We start from the raw sequence: 16,016 nt of genomic DNA, 5'->3' as shown, positions 1-16,016 counted from the left end.
GTTTAATTAAGGTTACTTAAAAAATTTTTTTTTTGGAGACAGGGTTTCTATGTATAGTTCTGGCTGTCTTAGAATTTGCTCTGTAGACCAGACTGGCCTTGAACTCACAGACTGGCCTGCCTCTGCCTCCTGGCTGCTGGGATTAAAGGCATGTACCACCACACCAGGCTGTAGAGTTACTTTTATGAACATGATGGGTAGGAACTATTTACTGGAGCATGGGCAAATCACTAGGGGGTAAACCACAGAAGAGAATGACTCTAGCTCCCCTGGCCACTTAGAGCTTCTGGTCTTAACATCTGTCTATCCTCAGGGTCATCACCTGTACCAGTAGCAGACCAGTGCATTAAGTACATGGAGGAAGGGAATCAGACTGGGATGGTCCTCTTCCACTTCCGCCCCTTCTCCAGACTCCCTGAGGTGCAGATGCTGATCTTTGTGGTCTTTCTCATGATGTACCTGGTCAGCATTGGAGGAAACATGTCCATTGTCCTCACTATCTAGACCAATCGGTGTCTCCACACCCCTATGTACTTCTTCCTGGCAAACCTGGCCAGCCTGGAGATCTTCTATTCTTCTACCATAGCCCCCCTGACTCTAGCCAGCATCTTGTCCACAGAGAGGACTGTGGTCTCCCTGGCAGGCTGTGGTGCCCAGATGTTCTTCTTCATCTTCCTGGGCAGCGCTGACTGTATTCTGCTGGCCGTCATGGCCTATGACCGGTTTGTGGCCATCTGTCACCCTCTGCGCTACACCCTCATCATGAGCTGGCACCTGTGTGTCCAGCTGGCCCTGGGGTCCCTGTTGCTGGGTTTCATCTTGGCCATGCAGTTGACTGTGCTCATCTTCCAACTGCCGTTCTGCAGCAGTAAGGAAATCAGCTTGTTTTACTGTGACGTCCTCCCTGTCATGAGACTGGCCTGTGCAGACACCCGTGTCCACAAGGCTACTCTGTTTGTGGTCAGTGTCATTGTGCTCACCATCCCTTTCCTCCTCATCACTCTCTCCTATGTCTTCATGAAGATCCGCTCAGCTGAGGGGAGGCACAAAGCCTTCTCCACCTGCTCCTCCCACCTGACTGTGGTCCTCCTGCAGTATGGATGTGGAAGCCTCATCTACCTGTGTCCCAGCTCCAGCTCCTCCCCTGAGCGGGGCCAGGTAGTATCTGTGGTTTACACATTCATCACCCCTGTGCTGAACCCTTTGATCTACAGCATGAGGAACAGAGAGCTCAAGGATGCCCTGAGGAAGGCGGTCATGAGGTCCCTCCTGCTTGGAAAACATTGAGAACTCTGTATGGTCCTCTCCAACACTGGGGAGCAGAGATGCTGAGTCGACTGTTAATGGGATGAGGGGGTAGGGGCTTGCAGGTTATAGTAGGTTTGAGGCAGTTAGATTTCCCTGCTGCATTACTATTCAACAGAGAGTTTGTTTTCTCAACTTCAGGATAGTCATTCTTCAACGTGGGGATGAAGAATACCTGAAGAACCAAAGTACTGCGGGCAGTGAGGAGAGCAGACAGAGTGATGTATCTTGTCACTTTAAAACTGAAACACAGCAGTGATCACATGTAACATCTGTCTCACCTTGGACTTTTCTCCAGATACAGGTCTGAGGGTTATGGCAATCCTGAAGACTGAACATGGAAAGGATTAGGCTTGAGTATCCTACTCTGACCTCTCTCTCACGGCTCCCATTGTGTAAATTCTGAGTTCTTCTTTGGTGTTGTTGAGCATTTCACACATGAGCACTGTATTTTACACCATTTCCATCTCTTCCTCCGTCCCCTTCAATTTCTCACTTATCCTGCCCAGCCCCTTCTCAAATTCATGAACTCTTCTTTAATTACTGTTATTCTTTAATTACTATTATGTATAATATACATTACATATCTTTTAATTACTGATGCATCAGTAGTTAAAGGAGAGCTCGTGAAGTTGAGAAGGGGTTGAGTGTGCACGCTCACGCACACACACGCACACACACACACACACACACACACACACAGTGTTGCTGCTTTGTTTTATCATGCAGCCCTGGAGTAGGGGTAGTAGAGGAAATAGGGGCGTGAGCCATGGCAAGTTCGCTGTGGAGTTGGTGTTTAAGTAGGAAGAGCATTTCTGAAGCAGGGAACCGGAAGGACACAGGAAGTGGAAATCTCCTCAGGGCTTTGGTTCCTTACCTAGGAAACTACGAGGCACATGTTGCAAAACTTCAGCCCTTTGAAAGAGTTCCACAGGGCAGAAAAGCAGAATCATTTGTACTCTTCCTTTGAAAGATGAGAACAAAAAGGAAGCGGGGCAGAGCGGCATATGCCTACAACCCCAGCCGTATGGATGTAAAGGCAAGGAAATTAAGAGTTAAATGATTGCTCTTCCAGAGGTCCTGAGTTCAATTCCCAGCAACCACATGGTGGCTCACAACCATCTAGAACGTGATCTGATGCCCTCTTCTGACCTGCAGGGGTATAAGCAGGCAGAGCACTGTATATATAATAAATAAATCATCCTTAGCTGCATAGCAAGTTCAAGGTCAGCTTGGGCTACATGAAACCCTATTTAAAGAAAAAGCAAAAGCAGCTCTGGTTCAGTCACTGCCACTTTTGGATCCCTATCCCACTAGTAGACACTATAAGACCCAAGGTTAACCTGTAAGCCCCACCCACCCAAGAACTAGGTAATTCCCTCAAATGCTGGGAGTTACAGTTCTTGAGAAATAATAAAGCCACATGGGAAAATACAGTGGCTGTATCAGGTTGTCCTTAAATAGCCCCTACATGTGTCTTGTTGCCACTCAGCTGGGAATCCTAGGAAGTGGTCCTGACTACAATCTATCCTGGTCAGTATTTAACTAAAGTTTGCTTCAAATTTGGTTCAAAATTGTGGAACTGGTTTTTCTCTGGCAAATCTCAGGACTACCAGGTACATGGTGTCTGTGGGACATTGCACTTTCAGACATTAGCTCTTGAGGTGGGATACACACTGTATGGTCAGACAATTGTGAAGAGTACAATAATGATAAAAAAAAATCTCACCTGCTTACCACAGGGCTGCTCACTGCATGCAAATGCCAATGTATAGCTATGCTATAGATGAAAGGTGCAACCTCCTTTTGTTTTGCATGTTTTATGTACATGTGCTGTGTGTGTATGTGTGTGTGTAAAAATGGATGCTTTCATGTGTCCAGGAGCACATGTGTAGGTGTCTTAGTTACTGTTCTATTACTGTGAAGAATCATGACCAATGTAACTTATAAAAGAATGCATTTCCTTGGGGGCTTGCTTACATTTCAGAGGGTTAGTCCATTTTCATCATTGCAGGAAGCAGACAGTCTTGGAGCTGGTGCAGTAGCTGGAAGGTTTACATTTTGATCCATAAGCAGCTGGCAGTGAGACAGATGCTGGACCTTGAGGTGGGCTTTTGAAACCTGAAAGTCCAGTCCTAGTGATACACCTCCTCCAACAAAGTTACATTCCTAATCCCCTCCAAAGCGCTCATCAACAGGGGACCAAGTATGCAAATTTACGAGCTTATGATGGGGCAGGTGGGGGGGGGGGAGAGCACATTCTCATTCAAACCGGCACAGTGGGTTTGTATGAGGAGGCAGGGAGTTCACCTCAAGTGTCTTCCTCAATAGCTCTCCACTTTGTTTATGGAAGCAGGGTCTCTTGTCACATTTGGAGTTTATTTATGGATTCCAGCAAGTCTAGACAACCAGCTTGCTCCAGTGATTCCTGTCTCTGCCGTCCTAGGCTGGGATCCAGGCAGCTGCCCTGTGATTGAGTTCTGGGGGATCCAAACTCTGGTCCTTTCCTTTGCATGGCAATTGCTTCCTCAGTGAGGCAGTCACCCAGTCTGACCCTCCTTTGGGTACTGCTTCCTTAGGCGTGCTGACAGTGAATACCCAGAGTGTTGTTTTGTATGTGACTGAAAATTTCAGCTCCTCATTTTCTTTCTTTCTTTCTTCTTCTTTTTTCCCCTTTTATTGAAAATAGTTTTTTCCTCTTTCTCATAATATATCCTGATTATGGTTTCCCCTTCCAGGTCCGCCCTGCCTCCCTTCCCATTTGAGTCCACCTGTTTTCTGTTTCATTAGAAAACAAACAGGTTTCTAAGAGATAATAATAAAATATAGTACCATAAAATGAAAATTAATTATCAGAGATGAACAAAACAAACAGAAGGAAAAGAGCCCAAGAGAAACAAGAAGTAGAACCAATCACTTTCACACTTAGGAATCCAATCAATACACAAAAACTAGAAGCCATAATCTATATGCAAAGGGCCTGTAGGGTAAAAAGAGAGAAAAACATAATAAAAACAAAACATGAGATAAAATTTAAAAAAGAAAGAAAAAAGAAGAGAAAACTTGGCCACAGCATTGTGAAGTGAAGACTCTCCGAAGATGCCACGGAGTTCATTTCCTGTTAGCCATCTATTGCTGGGCATGCAGCCTGAGCATAAAAATGTTTCTTTCTCTATTGAGACTATCTTGAAGAAAATTAAAATTTCATTTGCAAATGGTTATGAAACAGGGACCAGGATGGATGTAAGAACTGGAAATCTCTTCCTCAGGCCTTTGCTTTCTGATCTCCTTCAAAACAGAAGGAAATCAGGGAAGCGACATTTAGTTTGTATGTATACTATCATATCACCTGCAAATAAAGGTAGCTGGACCACTTGCTCTCCAACCACTGCCCATCTGGTGCAGACCCATACAGACCCTGTGCACATTGCCTCAGTCTCCGCCTTGAGGCCAGGGATGGTGATACCTCCACTAGTTAAGTTATTTTATTATTCTGTTATTATTTATTTTGTTGTTATCCTGGTTTCTTTGTGTTTCCATACAAAGCTGAAAACTGTCCTTTTAAGATATATGAGGAATTGTGTTGGAATTCCGATAGGGATCGCATTGAATCTATAGCTTGCTTTTGGTAGGATGGGCATTTTTACTGATTTACTAATCCACGAGCACGGGAGGTCTTTCCATCTTCTTCAGTTTCTTTCTTCAGTGTCTTATAGTTTTTGTCATTCAAGTAAGTCTTCCATTTGCTTTGTTACAGTTACGGCAAGATATTTTACATTATTTGAGGCTATTGTGTAAGGTGGTGTTTCCCTGATTGCTTACTCAGTCCATTTGTCAATTGTATACAGGAAAGCTACTTTGATGAAAGTATTTTTCAGGTGTTGTAGGAGTTTCCCAGTCGAATTTTTAGGGTCACTTAAGTATACTATCCAATCATCTGCAAATAAAGATAGTTTGACTTCTGTTTTCCAATCTGTATTTCCTTGATCTCCTTCAGTTGTCTTATTGCTCTAAGATTTAAAATACTATATTGAATAGGTATGGAGAGAGTGGCCAATCTTGTGTTGCTCCTGATTTGAGTGTGATTGCTTTGAGTCTCCCTCCATTAGTGTTGTTGTTGGCTATGAGTTTGCTGTCAACTGCCTTTATTATGTTTAGGTGTGTCTCTTGTGTCCCTAATTTCTCCTGGACTTTTATCATGAAGAGGTGTTGGATTCTGCCACAGGCTTTTTCTGCATCTAATGAAATGATCATATGTTTTTTACTTTTAGTTTGTTTATATGGTGGATTACATTTATTGTTTTCTTTTTGGTTTTGTTTTTTTTTGTAAAGTGAACCATCCCTGTATCTCTGAGATGAAGCTTACTACTTATGGTGGATGATTTTTTAATGTATTTTTAGATTCAGATTATAAGTATTTTATTATTTTTTGCATCTATGTTCATAAGAGAAATTGGTCCATAATTTTCTTTCTTTGTTATGTCCTTATGGGTAACTGTGGACTCATAAAGTACATAAAGCAATGTTTCTTCTGTTTCTATTTCCTGGAACAGTTTGAGGAGTGTTAGTATTAGCTCTTCTTTGAGAGGCAGGTAGAAGTCTGCACTCAAATCATTTGGCCCTGAGTAGTTTTTGGTTTGGAGACTTTTATTACTGCTTCTATTTTACTAGGGCTTATTTAAAATGTTTATCTGACCTTGACTTAAGTTTGGTACATGGTACCTATCAAGAAAATTATTCATTTTTTATAGAAGACTATTTTTATTATATTTCTTTTTTACATATACATTTATATTATTACGTAGAAATAAAATAAACTACATACAGCAGGAAGAACCATGAGACAATCAGGAATTATATAAATGTTACATTCATAGTGATTTGGCTATTTGTATTTGGCAGCCTTGAAGAAAACATTTTTCTATCTTGGTGAGTCTAAAATTCTGAATGAAAATCAATATCTATCATATCTCACCTCAATTAACTTAAAACATCTATTTAGACCTAAGAACATCTTAACCCCTAAATGACTAAGCTAAACTGTAAGACTAAACTATCTGGTCTTCAACTCCATCAGAGACTTGAGAAAGAATAAAAATTGATTAACTGAGTAAACAGGAAGTACAGGTTAGCAGCTTCCAAAATGAAAAAAATGACAGAGACAGTTTGCTGCCTAAATACTCACCCAAAACTCTCTATAATGTTGGAGCATCATCTTTAGCCTTCACAGACATACTTGTGAAGCAGGGACTATTGAGGACTTGCTTACCCTGTCTTGGAAGACTTTGGCTGTCAACTCTGCTTGCCCATTTTTAGGCAGAATTCTGTCTGTGGCAGAAATGAGGATATTTTGCCCAGTGGCTAGCTTGCCATATTTGAAGCCATCTCCATAAGGAGGTTCTTTGATGCTTATCATCTTCTTTGAGGTGGGCTAGGTGTTGCCAGGAGTTAACCTATCTTATTGTCAAAGAATCTTTAAAATAATAAAAACATTTTAAAATGCCATATTCTGTAGTTCTCTGAGGTTTTGAAAGACCTTATCTAACTATTTTATCTTATGATCTATAGAATCATATCTATCTGTTAAACCTAGGATATATATTCTTATGATAAAGATAGATTGACTAACAATTAGCTTGCATTATTTAATTATCCTAAACAGCCTGCAATACCACATTTAAGGTATTGGAAATAAATCTTGTATTATAATTGAGTTCTATGGGTATAATACCTCATATTAGAGTAGAAATATATATATATATATATATATATAATGTGTATAAAGAATAGTCTTAATTTTGAATTCTATACCACTGTATCAAAATTAAACTTATTTTGCATCAATATACAAAATTCAATACTAATGAATTAAAAATAACCTTATTTGTGAGTAACAAGACCTAAGTTGAGTACATTCAACTATCTACCTTTTGCTCTATTATTCCGATATATTTCTATATCCCCTTCTTTCTTTTCAACACCTATATCCATACCTATTCAAGAAAGATAAAGGAAAAAAGAGACATTCCTCAGTCCAACCTTGTTTTCTCTCTGTTTAAGACTAATAGTAACTTATAACCAACTCCTGATGAAAATAAGCATCTGTAGCCCAAGAGAGCAAACAAAAACTTAGCCAACTCCCCTTAGGAGAATGGGGCATCATTATCTTAAGGTTTCTTCCAGCTGATTTGGGGCAAATTATACCTTTGTAGGGGCCCAATAAAATTGAGGAGAACTATTATGACCATAGTTGAGCAAATGTCCTTGTTTACGGTGGAGCAGATTTAGAGTATATGCCCAGGAGTGGTATGGCTGGGTCTTGAGGTAGACTTACCCCCAATTTCCTGAGATAGTGACAGATTGATTTCCAAAGTGGTTGTACAAGTTTGCACTCCCACCAGCAATGGAGGAGTGTTACCCTTTCTCTGCATCCTTGTTAGCATGTGCTGTCATTGGAATTTTTGATCTTAGCCATTTGGATAGGTGTAAGATAGAATCTCAGAGCCATTTTGATTTGCATTTCCCTGGTGACTAGGGGTGTTGAGCATTTCTTTAAGTGTTTATCAGCCATTAGACATTCCTGTGTTGAAAATTCTGTTTAGCTCTGTACCCCATTTTTTAAATTGGAATATTTGGCTTGGTGGTGTTTAATTTCTTGAGTTTTTTTTTTTTTTTTTATATAGTTTGGATATTAGCCCTTTGTTGGATGTATGGAGGGTTGGTGAAGATCTTCTCCCAGCCTGTAGGCTGTCATTTTGTTCTGTTAACTGTTTCCTTTGCCTTACAGAAGCTTTTCAGTTTCATGAGGTCCCATTTATCAATTGTTGATCTTAGAGCCTGGGCTGTTGGTGTTCTGCTCAGAAAGTTGTCTCCCATGCCAATGAGTTCAAAGCTCTTCCCCACTTTATATTCTAACAGATGTGGGGTATCCAGTTTTAAATGGAGGCCTTTAATCTACTTGGAGTTTAGTTTTGTGCACGGTGACAAATATGGGCCTACTTGCACTTTTCCACATGTAGTCATTCAGTTAGACCAGCACCATTTGTTGAAGATGCTCTCTTTTTTCCATTGTATGGAGTTGGCTTCTTTGTTAAAAATCAAATGCCCATAAGTGTGTGGGTTTATTTCTGGGTCTTCTCTTCAATTGCATTGATCAACCATCCTATTTCTATGCCAGTGCCATGCTATTTTTATTACTGTTGCTCTATAAGTACAGCTTGAGATTTAGGATGGAGATTCCTCCAGAAGATCTTTTAGTGTACAGGATTGTTGTAGCTATTCTGGTTTTTTTTTTCCATATGAAGTTGAGAATTGACCTTTCAAGGTCTGTTAAGAATTGTCTTGGAGTTTTGATGGGAATTGCATTGAATCTATAAATTACCTTTTAGTATGTTGATTCTCCTGATCCACAAACATGGGAGATCTTTCCATCTTTTGATATCTTCTTCAATTTTTTTCTTCAGAGACTTTAAGTTGTTTTTTTTTTTTTTCATATAACTCTTTCACTTGTTTGGTTAGAGTTGTGCCAAGATACTTTATATTATTTGTGGCTATTGTAGATGGTGTAGTTTTCCTATTTTTTTCTTAGCATGTTTGCCATTTGTATACAGCAGGGCTACTGATTTTTTTTAGGTGATTTTGTATCCAGCTACTTTGCTGAAGGAGTTTATCAGCTGCAGGAGTCCCTTGTCCCTTGGTAGAATTTTTAGGGTTATTTATGTATACTATCATGTCATCCAAGAATAGTGATAGTTTGACTTCTTCCTTTCCTACTTGAATCCCTTTGGTCTCCTTTCATTGTCTTATTGCTCTAGCTAGAACTTCAAGTACTATATTGAATAATTTTCCATAAGTTGTAGTCTTTCTGTTGTTTCTGTTGTTGTTGAGTTCCAGCTTTAATCCATGGTGGGCTGATAAGATGCAAGGGATTATTTCAATCTTTTTGTATCTGATGAGGTTCGCTTTGTGACCAAGTATATGGTTGATTTTTGGAGAAGGTTTGATAAGGTGCTGAGAAAGTGAATTCTTTTGTGTTTGGGTGAAAAGTTTTATATATATATATATCAGTTAGGTACAATTGATTCATGATGTCTATTAGTTTCATTATTTCTCCATTTAGTTTTTCTCATGATGATCTGTCTATTGGTGAGAGTGCCTGCTTTCTGTAGATTTGCTGAGTGACCTGAGGTCGGATCCACTAGTGTTCTGGACTGTGGTATCTGCTAGGTGCTAGATCCCATAGATGTGGATGTTTTTTCAGTTCCTGGCTAGCTCTGTGCCCCAGTGGGTTCAAGAGCTGCCTGCCAGCCAGGCACATGGTGCTAGCCTGGTTTCTGTGGGGACCTGGGACTTTGTGGTTTTGCTGGACCCAACTTTACTCTGCACAATTTGGACCCCTCTCACTAGTACTGGTGTTTTGTGGTTCTCAGATCAGTCCTTAGTTTGCTGAATGGTCACAGCTGTCCTGCTGATCAAACAAGGTATGTGTTAGGCGTAGCCATCTTGGATCCCAATCTCTCTCTCTCTCTCTCTCTCTCTCAATAGATTTTTCAAATTTGGTGGAGTACGGGTTTTTAAAGTATGTCCTTCTGATTCTCTGGATTTCCTCAGTGTCTGTTGTTATTTTCCCTTTTATATTTCAAATTTTGTTAATTTGGATACTTTCTCTCAGCCTTTTAATTAATTGGGATAAGGGTTTGTCACTCTTATTTATTTATTTTTCAAATAACCAACTCTTTGTTTCATTGGTTCTCTGTTTTTTTTTTTTTTCCCCTATTGTATTGGTTTCAACTGTGAGTTTGATTATTTATTGCCAGCTACTCCTTTTGGGAGTAATTTCTTCATTTTGTTCTAGGGTTTTTAAGTGTGCTGCTATGTAACTAGGTTGAGATTTCTTGATTTTTAAATTTAAATGTAGGCTCTTAGTGCTTGCTATGTGTTGAATAGATTCCCTCAATTCTAAGACTAGAAATTGAAAGGGTGCTGGAATTGTCAAGAGGTCCAATTACTTATTTATTTATTTTTTTATGTATATGAGTGTACAACAGCACAACAGAAGAGGGCATCAAGTCACATTATAGATGGTTGTGGGCCACCATGTGGCTGCTGGGAATTGAACTCAGGACCTCTGGAAGAGCAGACAGTGCTCTTAACCACTGAGCCATCTTTCCAGACCAGGAGGTCCAATTACAAAAGCACCTTAGGTATGACATTCATTGCCTTTTGAGACAGGATCTTGCACTGACCTGGCGCTCACCAAGCAGGTAAGTCCGGTTGGCCAGTGAGCTCCAGGGATCTGCAGGTCTCAACTTTCCCAGTGATGGGATTGCAAGTACGTGCCACTGTGCTTGATTTTTAAAAAAACAACTGTGTTCTGGGGATTGAATTCAGGTCCTCATATTTGTGTAGCAAGCACTTTACTGACCGAGCTATTTCATAAGCTCTGATTTATTTATTTTTAAGTGTCTGGATAAAGGCAAGAATAATGGACATTTGTCCCGTATAATAACTTATTAGCTGACTTCATTCCATTCAACCATAAAAGTTGCTACCTTGGGAGTGTACAGAAAAACTGAGCAAATTAAAATGGCCAGTGATTACCACCACCACCAAGAAGCTGTTCCATGCTATGTACCCTGTGGTTGCTCTATTTAATGCACCTTTCTGATTATATAATGGCTTATATCTTTCATTCTCTTACAGATATTGTCCAACTGTGTAAATTAGAGGCAACTGGTAGTAACAAAAGTGCTTCTATCCATGGAGATGACAAGAACTTTGTCTGCAAGAAAAGCACAGGCTCTCCTACCTCCCCAAAGCCAGTTTGCATTGAGTAAACTACTCATCCCAGAATTCCTGCTGCTTCGTCTGTGGATTTGAATGAGTGTAACTCCATTTAGTTATATTTATATAATTTAATTATATATTGTATAATTATATTTATATAATTATAAAAAATAAATGTCTTCATTTTATGTTTGCATGAGAGCCACAATTTTACCCCGTTGAAATCAAGTATGGTTTTTGTTTTCCGAGACAGGGTTTCTCTGTGTAGCCTTGGCTGTCCTGGACTTGCTTTGTAGACCAGGCTGGCCTCGAACTCGCAGCACTCCGTCTGCCTTTCCCTCCCAAGTGCTGGGATTAAAGGCATGCACTACCACGCCTGGCGAAATCAAGTATGTTTTAAAAAATAATTTTCTGAGATTTAAATTTTTTTTTACTTGTATGAGTGATTTTGCCTGCTTATTATTACACTACATGTGTGCAGTGTCTGCAGAGGCCAGTAGAGGGCGTTGCTCCCGAAACTGTGAGTCGCCATGTGTATGCTGGGAATTGAACCTAACTCGCTCCTCCAGTCAGTGCTCTTAACTGCAGAGCCATCTTTGCAACCTGAAAGTAATTATATCTTAACAGGGATCCTTGGTTCTTGCTTCGAAGTGAATGGTTTACGGCCACCAGGGGGCGTGGAAGCCTTCTCAGCGCGGAGGGAGCGCAGCAAGAGGACAGGAGCGGTAAATCCTCCAATAGAGTTGAGAACCGCAGGGCCAGCTCATAGTGCCCAAGTCCTGCGTTACTTGATTATCTTTATGGCAGCGGAGGACGTCAGTAGGAGCGTGTACATCTCAGAGGCGAAAGTCCGGTTATAATTAAGAAAATATCTTATGACCTTTAAAACTGAACACAAAGCGCAGGATCCTTCCTCGAACTTGAGACTGAATCTTCGCTAGCTCCGGTTGTTGACCACTGGCTCCGGCTAATAGTCCATTTGTTATACAAAATCATATACGGAGGAGACGAGGTTAGGGGCATGGTTGAACAGAGAAGAATAGTGAGAGAAACTACACTTCTCCAAAAATTCTTCAAATCCCGAGGCTCCTTACAGTAAGGAGGAGATGGGTGGGGCTTAAATTTTCCCAATCAGGTTTCCTCATCCTACAATATTCCCGGCCTGGTAGTTACAATTCAGCGGCTTCGCAGAAAACTGCTAAGCAGTCTCTAGTTTATAGCTATGGAAATGGAGTCCTCTAGAGGAACAGGATTTCCCTAACAGTTATTCAAATTGTTAGTAAAAGGTGGCTGAACCGTCTCCACACACCTTTCTGAGACGCACTATGGCCACTAACAGCATAACCCCGAAATTCCTCGCTGCAGCCCGACCCACTGTGTCTCATCTTCAGTTACGTTCCCTGAACAGGTCTCTGAGCCCGGACCGCGCGCAGATTCTGTATCTCGCAGGCACCTTCTTTCAGGAGGAACATTTTCCCCCATCAAAGGGAGCGGGAACCAGCTTGCCTTCAACCGGACGAGTCCGCGGAGGGCTGGACACTATGGACAGCACGAAAATCAGAAAATCGAAGGCAGACATATCCCTTCTCGTTTTCTCCGTCTTGAGTGGGTGACCCTCGACTGCTTCTGCTTCTCTTGGAACGCCTTGAGATAAAGGGTGGCGTCGGAGCGCGCGCGCTGGCCCTTTAAGCAGGAGCGCGGGGCGCGGCCCAGGTATGGGGCGGGCTCGGGGGGCGGGCGAGCGCTGAGCCGGCGCTAGTCCCGGAGCCGGATTTGAGCGCGGCGCCGGCGGGGGCCGGAGAGGGCGGGCGCGGCGGACTTCGGTGGCCTCGGACGCACCTCCTCGAGAGCGGCCCCCGCCCGCCTCCGCCTGCGCTAGCAGCTCCCTCGCCCCGGCCCGCACCCGCCGCCGCTCCAGGCCGCTCACCTGGGACTCGCTCACCTGGGACGCGCTCACCTGGGACGCGGTGCCCGGCGCCCTCACCTGGGCCAGGATGAAGGACCGGCTGGAGCAGCTGAAGGCGGTGAGTCCGCGGCGCCTGGGGATCTTGGCTGGCCCGGGACCTGCGGGGGGTGGGGTGGGGGTGGGGGATCTGCCGCCGGAGGAGTGGCATGGGAAGGGGGCTTTCCCTGAGCTCCCCTAATCCAAGTCGTAGGGGTGCTCAGCGCGCTAGGCCTCACAGCCCAAGCCCCCGCCTCATCCAGCGGAGCTCTGCACCCTCCCTTCCCCTGCCGGGTCATGTGCTCGGTGATTCATCACCTAGCAGCGATTCCCTGAACGCCTGGAACCCTCACACCCCTGCTCCCCCAAAGCTGGACGGAATTCCTCCAGAGCTTGGACCCACCTTGGGACTTGAAATCAGCTGGGCTAATGGGGAAGTCAGGGGACTCACCTCACCAGCTGCCTTCTGCCGCCTGGCACTATGCCTCAAACCGGCCTCCTCCTCTCTTCCTTATTTCCCTCTCTGAGCACCGGGCAGGGCTACCCCATCCCCGGAGTAGCTAAGAGTTCCGGGTGATTTCCCGAACTGTGAGCCTGTCAGGTGCAGGGATGGCTCCCCCTCCCCTACCATTCACTGGTCTATAATTATTTTTTTTTCTTGCACCCCCTGAGACAGCTGTGGTCGTCTGTACCGCACAAACGCTGAAAAGCTTAGGTCACTCTTTTGAGCCTATTTCCTTGTCTGTCAAGAAAGACTCACCCTCCCTTATAGGTCTGTTACGAAGATTGAATGACACAACGGGACTTGACAGAGGGAAGTGCTGAGCATGAATTTTTGAGACACTGGTTCATTTAATAAGTCATTGTGTACACTCTACGGGGCAGGGCTAGTGTGAAACTTTGGGGACCCACCGGAGGATACTGGCTGCCCCTTAGACTAGAAGCGCGTCACTTGGGCTTCAGTCTAGACCCGATGAAGGTCTCACTGAATCTTCCCAGGCGATTATTGAGGTCCTTACGGGTTGGGAAGTATTAGTGTGCATTAGCACTGGGGCTTTGTCCTGGCCCTAATGCTTACTGGTTACCCTTTAAACTCCAAGTTTTGTTATTTGTAAAACCAGTAGATGTGCAAGCTAAAAGCAAGAGAGCTGCAGAAGAGCCCTTTGCGCATAAGACTTAACAAATAGTAAATGCTTTGCTGATAACTTCGGGGTGTTTTTTTGGGGGGGCGGGCAAGAATAGAAATGTTGGTGGCCAGTGTGTTGCTTTGCTGAGATCTTCCTGACCCGGTTTGCGTGCTCTGGGCACTGGGCTGCAGAATAGGTTTGGGAGAACCTGAGAGAAGGAAGGGGCAGTTGCTATTGTGAGAGCTGAGGCTCTGCACCAAACTTTTCCTTTTGTTTTGAGCCTCCGGGCATCCTGGTTAACTGCAGGGCAACAATTACGTGTTTTCTGTTTTGTAACTGGGGAACCGCGTGGAGCTCAGGAGTTCAAAGCTGAACAGCAAGCAGTCAGAGGTGGCTCCCTTTCTTTGGTTAGGGAAATCTATGTCCAGACTGAGGTACTGCCTGGCTGTTTTCCCTAGCTGGTCACCAACAGTAGTCTTAAGTGAACTGTGAGTTCCAAGAATAAGGTGTTTTCCAGGGCACTGGAAGCAAGTGGCTTCGCCTTTCAGTCCTTCGGGGTTAGGCTCTGCAAAGCAGGGCTAATGGTGTGGTTTCTTCCCCGTACCTCTTTGGGATGGAGTGAAAGTGAGATGCTGGATGGTGCTGCCTTATTGTCCTGTTCTGCAACCACAGGGAGGCTGCTGGCCTGTTTTGGAGCAGTGCAGTGAGAAGGGGACCGGAGTGAGGTTCAAAGGCTCCTATAATTGTGGCCTTGACAGTTAATAACTGGGGTCCTTCTGCAATTTCACCTCTGTGCTGCTGCCACTGCCACTACTGCTGCTTCCTGGTTATTTTTATTTATTCGTTGACAATTTCATGTGTGCAAGGTAACTTGATCATATTGACCCAAACCCTTCCTCAGATAACCTCCAATGCATCTAACTGCCTTGTACTTTCATGTCTTCTTTTTTTCTTTTCTTTTCCTCTTTAAAGATTTTATGTAACCAACTGAGTCTAGTAAGGACTGCCTACATGCAAATGAGGCCCCTCTACCAGAGCAGTGGGCAGCTTCCTGGGGACACACTCCAAAAGGAAGGAAAAAAAAAAAAAAAAAAGATTCCCCCCCTTGCCCCTTTTCTAGAAGCCATCAACTGCCAATAGCTCCTCATCTAGGGGTGGAGCCTCCTGAGCCCTCCCCCTCTGTGATGGAATGTTGACTGACTAGATTTTGTGCAGTCAATCACTTCTGTCAGTGAGTTCATGAGTGCGACAGCCATGCAGTGTCCACGTCCAGAAGACAACATTTCGTGGCACTCCTCCCCATCCTCTACCTCTTAGGTTCTTTATGCCTCTTCTACCATAATCCCATGAGTCTGGATGGTGGTGATATAAATGTCCCACCTAGGGCTGAGCACCCAACTGTCACTCATTTTCAGCACTGACCAGGACTTTCTACATTGGGCGCTGCCCACTGCACAAAGAAGCTTCTCTGATCAGTGTTGAGGGCAGCAGTAATCTTTGGGCACAAACATAAGTATTTTGAAGGCAGGTTAACAAGCATGACCATTTGGCAAAGCATCAGTAGTAGGTACCTCACCTCCAAGCTGCTGCTGCTGCTGCTTCTGCTTCTTCTCCAAATGATTTATTTATGTTCATTGGTGCTTGGCCTGCATGTATGTCTGTGTGAGGGTGTCAGAAGCCCAGGAACTGGAGTTACAGATAGGTGTGAGCTGCCACGTGGGTGCTGGGAATTGAACCTGGGTCCTCTGGAATATCAATCACTGCTCTTAACCTCCGAGCCCTACCTCAAAGCTTCTGAATGCTTCCTTTGTAAAACAAAAAACTCAGTTGGTTTCAAAACACGCTTCTGCCATTAT

The 16,016-nt window shown here is 43.5% G+C and overlaps 2 protein-coding genes across 5 annotated transcripts in view; both read left to right on the top strand.

Moving 5' to 3' along the window:
* The first annotated feature begins 354 nt into the window (after positions 1-354).
* LOC127189818 (olfactory receptor 10V1-like) lies at positions 355-1,287 on the top strand. The gene is given in 1 exon segment (XM_051146916.1): positions 355-1,287. A coding segment is annotated over 1 exon segment (933 nt).
* An 11,624-nt stretch (positions 1,288-12,911) lies between these two features.
* The window catches only part of Stx3 (syntaxin 3), a 41,257-nt gene continuing 38,152 nt past the window's right edge, over positions 12,912-16,016 (top strand). For 3 of the 4 annotated variants that reach the window (XM_051146170.1, XM_051146168.1, XM_051146169.1), the window contains exon 1: positions 13,031-13,115. In XM_051146170.1, the coding sequence (XP_051002127.1) occupies positions 13,086-13,115 (30 nt within the window). In that variant the 5' untranslated portion in view covers positions 13,031-13,085. Of the gene's footprint in view, positions 13,116-16,016 lie in introns of all 4 variants that reach the window. The other variant, XM_051146172.1, reaches the window with a different exon arrangement.

This window comes from Acomys russatus, chromosome 5, assembly GCF_903995435.1.
Source record: "Acomys russatus chromosome 5, mAcoRus1.1, whole genome shotgun sequence".
In the NCBI taxonomy this organism is placed as follows: Eukaryota; Metazoa; Chordata; class Mammalia; order Rodentia; family Muridae; genus Acomys; species Acomys russatus.
Note: the sequence above shows the minus strand (reverse complement) of the source record. Positions and strands in the feature narration are given on the sequence as shown.